Source organism: Fringilla coelebs, assembly GCF_963513975.1.
Source record: "Fringilla coelebs genome assembly, chromosome: 1".
Lineage (NCBI taxonomy): Eukaryota > Metazoa > Chordata > Aves > Passeriformes > Fringillidae > Fringilla > Fringilla coelebs.
The window spans coordinates 22,529,740-22,542,032 of NC_140028.1; the positions used below are offsets into that span (position 1 = coordinate 22,529,740).

The following is a 12,293-nucleotide window of genomic DNA, read 5'->3' on the forward strand; positions in this document are numbered from 1 at the left end:
ACAGCACTGGAGACCTGGCATGAAACTTTTTACAGAATATTAAAACATTTGAAGAAAAAAAGAGATTTACCCATAAATCATCACTTTTAGAGTTTTTTTTTTTTGTCTACACAAATCTTCATAGCACTGCCCAGTAAACCACCAAATACAGTCCATTTAGAAATCACACCTTTAAAGATTAAACAAGGGGTTGCTACTTTGATGACTGTCATGCTTTACCCCAATCTGATTGCCTCCTGTGATAAGATAATGGATTCTGAAGACAGAGTATTGAACAACAGGTGCTTTGCCATCAGCAAAGTTGTCCAAGGTCAGGCAGTTTTCCACAGCTGACTTTTATTCAAATACTCAAGTGTGAACTGAATGGATGGACCGTGAGGTGGGTAAAAACCACACTAGGCCACTAAAACCAGAAAGTAATGTTCAATGTTCCAAAGTACAGCCAAACTCCAGTTACTGGCAGACATTCCCCATGGTTTGATGTCTTTATTACAGATCTTGGCAATGACACAAAATATATCCAAAGACAGATGACACCAAACTGGGGGGAGCTGTTGAAACACAGAGGGGTAGGGGCTGCCATTCAGAGGGACATTGCCAAAATGGAGAAATGGTTTAACAGAAACCTCATGAAGGAAAAAGGTAAACACAGAGTCCTGGACCTGGACATGGCACTTGCCATGGTCTAGCTGACAAGGTGATGATCAGTCAAAGCTTGGACCTGATGATCTCAGAGGTCTTCTCCATCCTAAATGATTCTGTGAAATGGTGAGATGGTAAAATCCCAAATCAAAAACTTGCTGGACGTCACTGCTACAGAATAGCTTTGCAGAAAGGAACCCAAGAGTCCTGGTGGCCAACAACTTGAACATGTGACGATTTTGAACAAGTGATCACATGGCCACTTGAACATGTGATAAGACTGCCCCTGTAGTGTGAGACCTGGGCATTTACTGGGAAGCCTTACCAGCATCACAGCCACTGGATCAGAGATGATTTGATACTTGCATGTCAACATCCTGAGCACTGTCTTTAGCTTTGAGCTCAACAGCAGAAGACTGACAAACCTGAATGGGTAGGGGATTACCAAGAGGATTAAAAGGTTAAAGCACAGAATTTATAAGGAGAGAGTGAGAGAGCTAGGTTTATTCAGAAAAAGAGAAGGATAAGGATGATGGTGGGGCATCTAATTATTGTTTCATTTACTTAAAGCAGGGCTATGAAGAAGATTAAGTCAGACTGTTCTTGGAAAGGTATTGTGAAATGTTGTGAGGCAATGACTGAAAGTTTTATCAAGCAAAATTCTGAATGGATATAAAGACAAAAATATCCCAAAGCAAGGGTAATTAAGCACAGGGCAATTATCCAGATAGTCATTCCTCTGAGGTAAAGAAAGACTTGACTGAACAATATCCTGAAAAGCTTAATCTAGCTTGAACATTCGTCTTCTTTTGAGTAAAGGAATGGTATCCAGAAGTGTCTTCAACATAAATTATGCTTTGATTCTTGCAATGAAATAATATGCAGGTGTGAAGTATGAAAAGCAATGTGCTCCTGATTTCATTCACCAAGATTAAAACAGCAGCATACAATCAGTGTATTATATTTCTTCCTGCTGACTAGAGAACCATAAGAATAATAATAAATGTGCATATATTAGAGGGTAAGGTGGCTTCACTTCGGCACACAGAGCTACACATTACTGAAGCAGAACGGGACAAACAGTAACGAACCAATGGATTTATATTTCCAATACAGTAAATCCAGATGTAGTTCTTTGTAGTTACTAAAGACAAGGCAAACACCTTCAGACAGAAATATCCCCCTATTCATTACAGGAGACCTCAGTGATGCAAGGGAGTTACCAATGAAGAGTAAATAATTATCTCAGGATGTAGTCCAGAAAAGTCTTTCTGAAATTTTGTAGCAAATTCCTTTTAAGTTTTTACAGTCCAAGTAAGTCATGCAGCACTTCTGCACAAAGCCAACTCAGAATTTAAATTCTTGGCATCTATTCAAATCTTCTGATTCTGTCCATTCCACTGACAATGGGAAAAGAGTGCTCTACAAATAATTGATTGAAGATATTTCTATACATAATTTACAGTATTCATCTCCAAAAGAGGCCCTGTGTCTGTAAAATAACCAAGGAAAAGAAAAATACACTGCATTTCTTTTCTACATCTTTCATGTTTCCAAATGTTAATGAAACAATGCCCTTTCTTTCTCTCTATCCTTGGGAAGTGATAAAGGAATGGGGGGTGATGTGATACCTAGATTAGCGCAAACAACTTCTGTAGTTTTGACAGGGTGAAGAGAGAGGAATGTAAATAGTTTGGCTGCTCTAGAGCATTCCTTACTTTCACCCAGACTCATGTGCAATGCTGAAACTGTGAGATTCAGGAAAGGAAGGAGAAAATCTTCTCCAGGTCTCCCATTAGCCAGATTCTTGGAATATTTGACTGTGTCTTGCTCAATAACTCTTTCCCCAACTCTTGTTCGTATTTGCAAAAGGTACCTCAATAGGTCCAACAGCCATTCCAGTGGAATGAGTGCTTTGTCATTTATTAACTCCTACTATCTTAAAGATGCTGTCAGCCTGACTAGATTCCAAGTTCTGAAGATAAGAAATACATAGTTTTTCATGCAGTTTTTCTTAGGGCAAAAGTTTTCCCGATCTTCTCCTATTTTTGTTGTTTGTTTTTTGTTTTGTTTGTATCAGCCCAAAAGTGTCAAAGTGTGAAATTTAAACTTACCAGTCTGTGACAGTGATTGGCTTTCAATATAAACGGAGGTATCCAGTCTCAAAAATAAAGAATGACAAAATTCAAGAGATGGCTGCTGATTACTAATCACTAATATTCCAACTGCTCAGATGCAGGATCCCTCATGATGTACCAACATTCTTGCTAAAGAAGTATGAATATATTCAGAGGTGGATTGAATTTTAGGGACTTGAGTCCCTAAGACAATTAATGTGAGTAGGGGTTACTAGGCACAAAGAAGATTTTATAGTTTACTAGCTTTAGTGAGGACAGTGTAGCATGTGAACTCACAAGAAAATACCAAAGATTTGAGAAAAGTTCAACAGCAAATAATCTCAAAAATTTGTTTCCTTCATCATTTACATAATTCTCCTTGTACATTATATAAGAAAATTCTCCTTGTACATAAGATGTTGCAGAACCACTACAATAACAGCATTTACTGCATTTACTCTTAACACCCTTTCTATTCATAAATCAAGATCAGAATGCATTTTGAAACTGACCATACAAACAACAAAAATCATGTATTTCTTTTACCTATACAATTTTTTCTAGATGGAACAAACACCTGCTCAGAGCTACAGTACTTTGAGATGGACTTTTTAAAAATCCAGTTGCAAGCCAGGGAAAAACCTACCTCAGTGGTGCTACTGGAAGCTTCCAGTCCAACCATATTAGCTTGTACCAGCTGCTGAAGAAGTTGCACTTGAGCCACATTGAGGAAGAAGTCCAAATTTGTTGTCATATTCACTTCCAAAGAATGACCACAGACCAAAATTTCCTGTGAAATTAAGGGAAAATACTAAGAAGCAGCCATTGGGAAAGTAATTTTCAGCTTCTATATTGTTGTATTTTCAGCTTCTGTATTGTGGTTCCCTGCTGTAGTCAATGCATAATATTATATATAACATTATACATAGTACAAATGTGGTCTTTTTAGGAGAAACTGGTGTGTCATGCTTCTAAAGGATGTGGCATATTCTTTGCATGGCTTTCAACAGCAGAACTTTTAGGGCAAATTTTGCAAGAAAAGCATCTCATGCACAAGGCCTTATTTCCATCTCTTGCTAGTATCAGTGGGCCGTCAGAGTGTCCTTGGCAATGATTCCAATTCTCCTTTCCTTCCAAGAAAAAGATATCCTTTTTTGATTTTTTTATTTAAACACAAACTTTGCATGATTTATAATGAAATCATGTTTTGGAACTCACTGATAGCCAATCTGATTGATTTCTCTTTGCCTGTAAGCCATTCTTAATACCTTGGCAACACTAGCTGAATAGCCACTGTTTTATTGGTGTTGTCTAGCACAAATAGAGATCTTCACCAATGCTGGCAAACAATAAAGAGATGAAAAACAGACAGAAGGGGAGAAGAACAGCTCTGTCTCATGAGAAGTTTGCACAGTGCTCAAGCTTTAATCTAAACTAGACCTCTCCCTTCATGATGGAATGTCATCCAGGGAATAGATAACAAGAAGAATGCATGTACAGAAAACACTGACATTCTTGAACATAAGCATTAGCAAAGATCAGATTTTTTTTTTTAACTTGAGTAACTTCTCTGCATCCTAGCCATACTGGGGCTTTCTATTTCCTTTTTACATTAAATAATTTTCCATCTAACCTTCTGATGACCCTTTACACAAAATGTGAAACTGCTGATTTTTTCTCTCTATGCCCACTAGCTGTTATTTTCCAACAATGTACACCCACTGCATGTTGCAATGCACCTCTAGTACCCTTTACACTCCTGTACCAATTTTGCTCTTCCCAGGAGGTAGTTTTTAAGGGAAATTATCCTTATGAGCTGAAAAAAAATTTCTGATATCCTCCCCATATAAAATGTACTTGAGCTACAAACTAATGGCAAAAAGTCAGCCAATACCTTTTGTGTGTAACCTGCTTCACAGACTTATCTGAACAACATACCAGCAAAAGTGACTGTTAAATCTCAGTACCTGGAAGAACCCACAGCAAAGGTAGGGAAATGGATGCTTAGTGGCAACTTGGGGTCTTGGAAATCTGGCTAAGGGAACTCAGCTTAACCTTCTTATTATATATAGTCTACAGATAGCATTTTCAGGTTTCTTTATGAGAAGTTTGTGAATACAATGTTTTGTTACGCTGCACCTCTTCTCAACACCTTTCCATCACAAACTTTTAAAAAATATTGCTGGAAATCATTAAAGGATTCCCATTTTTGGAAGTGAAAATAGGCTTATCTACCTCTGGCTGGACTGCCTTTAATATCAAATGCTATACAAAAATTCTTTCTCCAGCAGAGAAAGAACATTTCAGCTTGCGACCTTTCTCCAGTTGGCAATTTGAAAACACACCTGAACACTTCAAATGGTAGAGTGGCAAAATGTTAAGATTATTCATATATTAAAATATAGTAAAACATATATTAAAATATATTAACATATATTAAAACTTATGTTATTTCTTTAGACACTTTGTACAAACCTCTGGGTGTAAATTCTCTGCAGCATCAATTTTTGTAAAAATAATGGCAGGAGCTGCAGTTATTCGAACGGTGAAATCTGTTAATATGGGAGTTAAAATAGCTCTCCTTTCCTGGTGCCGCCTTATGCTAGGAAACAAAGGGAAAAAAAGTAAAGATTAAATTACATTATAAATTGTTGAGAGGCAAAATCCTTCCATATTATTCTTTACATCCAGCACATAGCAAAAACTTCTTCAGTACTAGCTGGGCATTTGATTGCTACCTTAATAATCTTTAAGTATCATTGGTGTAAATCATATTAACTCCAATCCTGAAGGCAGACTTCTATCTTCATTTCACAGGATAAGTATGTCTAAATATTTAACTCTTCCACCTATCTCCAGGTAGACAAGTTTGACACTTGACACTGCTTCTTCTCCTGTTTAATGTGCTATATACAACAATTTGAAGAAAGATGCAAACTTTATTACCAGTATTTTTAAAACTTGCCTGTGGATGCCCTTCCCTTTATAAATGGCTGTTTTGAAGCCTGTATAATATTTGAATTTGGGCATTAAAAGTCCGTGTTGAAGAAATATGCAGGAAACCGACACAAAAATGAAATACATGAAAACTTAAACCAGCAAATTACATGCAACACTAGGACTTCCACATGAAATCAGTAACTATTGTCCAAGATGTTCAGAATTAGTTGAAAAACAGGGATGTCAGTTCTAGTCGAGTTCCTCAATTCCTTCTGTCACTGCTTGTTTTTGATGCTTTTTCAGCTAAATATCAACATTTACTTATCAAGAATATTTGTGTCATTAAACTTGGTAATTGCATTTATTTTTTAGCTAGGTGAGTTTTTTGTTGGTTTCTCTCCCTGCCCACCCCCTTCCCCACCACTCTTCCCTTCCCCCCCACTTTAACCAAATAGTAAGCCTAGAAGCACAACTCGTATAGATGGATCCCTAATAGCTTATGACAACACATTCCAAATGGCCAGAATCTTCTGGGTCAGGTCAAATAAACTATTGCCACAAAATGCCATCTGAGAGCCTCTGATGAGGGAAAAAAAATGTAATGAGATCAAGATGTGGTTCAGCCCCTAAAAGAGGATACACTTCAAATTCCAGGGAGACTCCTTCCACCAAGATAGTTTTGATAATTCTTTTTACCCATTATTGTTTGTAGCAACATCAAATACCCACATTTCACCACGGATAATTCTAAAAATCATCATGAAGTTATAGGTCTAAGGTAAGTTTTCCTATGCTTACAAAATAGAAAATTGTCAACTATGAAATAATGCAAGTTTAAAGGACAAACTACATGGCCTTAGAGAAGAAGTTAATAGATCCATGGAGAACTCTTCATCAGCATGTCAGTTACATTTCCCTGCATGACCTTTAATTTTGCCATCTCTAAGGGAGACATGGCAGTTCAGGCATCAGTGTAAATCACACAAGTGAGCCAGACATGAACTATGCAATTAACAATTAGCCCCTACCATCAGCTAGAGTTATCATGTTAATGTTATTAACCAATATGCTTATATGCCTGTCTATGCAGAAATGACTTGACTGCATGCAGAACAGGTATTGAAATCTCTTGATTAAGAAAGGGTATTGTGATGCACAGTCTAGTAATGGTTCTGTAATGGGTTTTGTAGAAAAGATAATCTCAAATGCTGATGGTTTGTAAGCCAAGACTTAAATCATAACCTGAGGTGGAATTCAGTCTACTGCAAAAGATACAAAATTCATACTGCAGAAGATACAGAATTCATTTTAGTGCTTAGGCTATTTCAATTTTGATGCTTCAAATTCTACTAACAGTTTTTTTAAGTGTCCTCAAAACATTTAGAAAGGATGATGGTCCATAAGGGAATACAAATTATACAATGGAGGTAGGCCATAAAGGTTTTAAATCTATTTAGGACAACAGTAAACAGAAGTTAAGAGCAGATGCCACAGAGCTAGTATTGGCAGAGCACAATTCTAATAAACTTTTGCCTCAAATGGCCATCACTGCTGAGAGGGCTGCATACTACCACAAGAAGTGTGCAGCTTAAGAATAAGCCAATTAGTGAGTGGAGAAAACTACCATCTTACCTTAAAAGGTTTAACATTTTGGTCAGCTATATCTCTGTTGAGCTCTAATGATGGCTTTTAGAACAGGGTTAGTCTCATTAGATCTCCAAATTAGAAATCAGACTTGTTGGTGGCTAGTGAACATCATCAATTTGACAAAATGGTTTTAGATTTTGGAGTTCTACAATTGTTTCTCTCCCTGCCACCACCTCCATTTTAGATTCAAACCAAATTATTTTTTACCCAGTTCCTATTTCCCCTTCTCAATGGATGAGAAAGAAATGCCTTTTTCTTTCAGGACAATGAAAGAGCTAAATAGAAGAACAATTCTATGGAAGAACATGCAGCTATAACTATACTAGAAAACTTCTACTTGAAGTTTCTAGAAATGCTAATAAGTATTACTTTACTATATGAAACAGAGCTGTAAAAGCAAATTATTTGTTGAACCTCAAACCCTCAACTGGCTCTCCTCAATCACTGATCAAATTATTTTTCAGCTTATGCATATTCTCATTTCTTAATTTTCACACTTCATACTAGTAGATACCCAGTACACTGCATCTTAAAGGATATTTTTGGTAAAATACATTGATTACTGCTTTATTTTATTTTATTTTTTAAAGTCATCCTTATGAGCTATCCCTGTCCAGCTCTACTTACTACTTTCTGAATTTCTTGTGGGTGAATTTGAACCTCAGCCAAATTAAGTATTAGGAAAATAATTGTAAGTACAAACAGAAGGCAAACAGAGCACAGTAAATAACGAAGGGAGAGGATATGAGAAAGAGTACAAAAGGAACAAAGAAACAAATTCCACTTTGAATTATTGAGTCTTCCACACTGCACCTAAGTGCAACGCTAACTTAACACAGGTGTACGCCACATGAGCTTATGAAAAAACTTGATTGTGAAGAGCGTAATGATGGCTCTATGTCTGCAGCACATTCATTCCGTGGTTCATTTATGCATCTGTTATATATTTGTCTTGGAAAAAAAAGGAAAAGCTAGTATTTTAAAGATGTTAAAGCAGTTGATCATCTACACTTAAAAGTAAGTGCCTTTGAAAGACCATATGCTAACGCAAAGGAACAAGGCAGTTAAGCAACTGTGATAAGTTTTGGAGGTGCCCTAGCACAGAATTTGGGCTTTAAGTGCACAATAACACAAACTCTGGTTATGGACCACAGAACTACATTGCAAAAGCACAGGACAAAAATGGTCTCTGTCCTCAAAGGCTTACAATTTAAGTATAAACAAAACCACAACCACAGACAGGGAAGCAAAGGGAAACTACGAACAGCAGCATGGGTAACAATATCCATACAGTGGCAACCTGTCTCATGGTTTTTATACTACAGTATACTAGAAATTAATTTTTTTGAAGGATTTTGAATAAAGCATTGCAATAACAGTGTGAATGTTCACAGCAAACACCTTTATAACACACAGGAGGGAACAAGGCAGTGCCTCTTTGAAACACCGAACGCGTTGGTCTTGGTAAGTGGCATGAAGAGGTCTGATGAGCAGGGAGTGTAGATGAGTCAAAACAAATGAAAGAAGACATGAAAAGAGAAATGGATAGACAGGGGGTCTGGAAGTATTGTGAAAGCAAAGACATCTAATGATTAATATGACAAAGAATGTTGTGGGAAGAGAGAAAAAATGTGAAGAACAGAATTTTGCAATGGGAGCAAGAACATTTGATTACATCAAATCAAATCATTAGTGTTTGATTATATCCAGTCAGGAGCACGTTGAATTTATACAAAGAGGAAGGACTGCCAAAGAGATGATGATGCCCTAATTAAAGAGATGCGATGATGTGAGACTGGATAAGCTGACAAAATGCACAAGTAGGACTAAGTCCTACTACTATGACTCTCACGTGGAAAACACTAAGTAAAACAAACAGAAAACATGGCCAGAAATAGCTAAACATAGTCTAGATGTGGCATTTGGAAATGTTCACCTTATTATTAATTGTATTTTTTTCTTACTTATACCTTATTGAATCTAGACTTTGAGCCCTTATATACTTAAAAATTCACTAAGTCAGGGAGACACTTGTATGCATTCAATACATGAACAGCAATCAAAAGCACATTTACACCATGTAATTTTACTAGCTACAGAAAGTCCTCACGGAGAATTTTGTGACGTGAAAAAGAAAAAAACATATTAGCATGAAATAGGCCATATAGTCAAAGTGTTCTCTAGTTGTGTTGAAGCATGCAAAATGTCAAAAGATGTTATTTAAGACAGCATGTTAACTTGAGACTTATGAAAGCATTTTCTCTTGCAGGCTTCCCATGTAACTGTTTAAATCAGCTAATCCCTGATACACAAATGTATTAGGAATGTATTAGGATATCTAACTACTAATGACTAATTCACATCCTTTCAGCTTTCTAAGGTGTTGCAAAGACATGTCACATGGCAGTAAAATATCATAGCAACCATCTAATAACCAAAATTAAAAAATAAACAAGTGTACACTACCTGGCTGTAAAAAATTACTATTTTTGTATTATAAGACCTGAGTAAAGCTAACTTCTACCTTATGAAGAATGCTGTGCAGCATTTCTTTGCTGTGGATTAATATAAAAAATAAACCACCCCATCTTGTTGAGAAAGGCTTTGTACAGTACAAATACAAGCACAACTTAAGGTACCACAAAAGACATCAATTAAAATAAATTACTAAAAAAAATGCATTACATTTTATTCCAAAAGATTCAAGGGGAATGCCCCTACTTCCTTACACAAAGACCTAGAGATCAATTTTTTTCTGATCTTTCATCATTAGAAGTTGGCAAGCTGCCAAGAACTTTCCAAAAAAGCATACAAATGAAAACTATTCAAAGAAAAATCTGCAGGAAACCTTTCTGAGGATCCTTGCAGTGGTATTTTGTTCAGTTTTGTACAACAGATCATTGGCTCCCTGATGTACTCCATGAGAGCTGTTCCAGATGGTGGTATGCCAAGGACAAAACTGTAACGCAGTATATTGCCACACTCAATTCATTACCACACAGAGAAGTAATGCGTTTAAGCTCAATTATTATTTTTTTTAAACAAAGTTTATTCAGGCTGCAGGAAGCAGAAGTTGCTGCTGGGAGCTGTAGAAGGATTGCACAGGGATGGGGGCGAGGCCTCAAGAGAGGATATATTTCTTTATTTCCTTCAGGGCTGTTGTTTTTTCCATTGAGTGGAGGGAGAGGGAGGAGGAGATCTGCAAGCTGAAAAAGCAGTTTTCAATCAAGAAAACTTCTTTCAGTTAAGTACTCCCAGTTCCCCACATGCTGTTTGGTAAAGGGAATAAATGTGGACAGGTTTCATTTGTACATAACCTTATTAGAACTGTCTGACTGTTTCCAGTATTCTTTTTATATATTACACCATTAGGGAGCTTTTTATAACATCCATGGTGAAGTATAAACATTTCATAATGGAAAGAGTTATGATCCCCGATCCTCAGTACAGCACAGCATCTAGACAGTTTTTTCTGCAAGACTGCATCCACCCTACCATGGAGTTCCAGTGCCCCCATTCTCCTTGGCACGACCTGCAGAGACACAGGAGGCATCACACCAGCATTTCACTATAGCCCCACCTGAAGAATCTAACACTAAACACCTGTAAGTATTCAACAACTTAGTCTGAGAGTATGACAGCTTGCTTTCCAAACTGCAGTGTAAAGCTTGGTGGGGGGAGGAAACAACCCCTTAATGTATTAAGTACTAGAAGAACTGAACTCTGGAAAAAGCGATGTGAAAATTCAAAGGATTTACTTTCAGAGGAAAGATTGCTAAAGCATTTAAATGATAAATTATGTCAAAAGCCTTCAGGTACTTGTTTGTGTGATATCCATAGATCTCCAACTTACAATGGTTTAATTTTTATGCAAATTTTTAAAATGAGGCCAATTTTCAATTGTAGATTAGATTACAATATAATTTATTTTAAAATTTTTGCAATTTTATTTTTAAATAATCCAATAATGCTTTTGCAAATGAGAATGGAAAAGGCATGGCTGGTATCTACGCTGAAGTTTTCTGTAAAGTAACTGTGAAAAACCTGGGTATAGGTTAGATTCTATACTGCCCCATATAGCATTAAAGTATTATAAAAATGAGGAAAATAGATTCCAAAGAAGAATCTTTAGACCCAGTGATCCTAATATACCAGAGCGCTGGGTAAGAATAAACAGAAGTATATTAAAACCAAACAAAGAAATTAACCCTAAAATAACTCAGCAAAAATCATTCATTATATTCCAGGTTAAACATAGGAAACAAAGAAATCTAAAAAATGGTATCAAGATTAGATTAAGGCATAAAGCTTCTGTGGTATTTGAAGTAAATTTTAAGATAAACTTAACCCTGGAAACAGTAAGCACCATGTAAAACATCCAGCAGCCGCCCCCTCGGTGCATGCTGGAAATAGCGCCATGGATGGCAGAGTTCAGTGCAGGTTCTTCCAGTTCTCAACACATCACTTCCACAGGTCATAAAATAAACCCAGATACAGAAAAACTGACTAATAAATAAAAAGCAAAAATGCAAAGATCCTGAAAAAACTTTAGAAAATATGCAAAATTTGAAACCAAAAGTGTAAGAAAGCATTCATACTTTTTCTTGAAAACAAGCTGGAACTAAAATTCTGTAATTGCACACCACAAAGGAAAATCTAATGTATTTAATTACAACTGTTCTAAATTAAAGTAAAAGTAGCAGATTCATTCAAAAGCAATTTTAAACCAAACATACTTATTTGTATTCTAATAAAACTTAATTTTGGAAGTCTGCTGAGGAAGCATGTCCAAACAGTTATAGGAAAAAAAAACCAAAAAGAGAACTCACGATTGTCTGTAACAGCTGCCTCCCTTGCCCTATTAGCTTCTCAGGAATCCAACCAAACTTCCTATCTGAATCTGTAACCACAAAGCTCAGATGCAGAGTGTGCTGGCAGTAGGATTTC

At 36.5% G+C, this 12,293-nt stretch overlaps 1 protein-coding gene across 1 annotated transcript in view; it reads right to left on the minus strand.

Moving 5' to 3' along the window:
• The window catches only part of VPS13B (vacuolar protein sorting 13 homolog B), a 430,474-nt gene that overhangs the window by 137,464 nt on the left and 280,717 nt on the right, over window positions 1-12,293 (minus strand). The window contains 2 exon segments of the mRNA XM_084211579.1: window positions 3,406-3,549; window positions 5,235-5,361. Coding sequence (XP_084067705.1) covers window positions 3,406-3,549; window positions 5,235-5,361 — 271 coding nt within the window.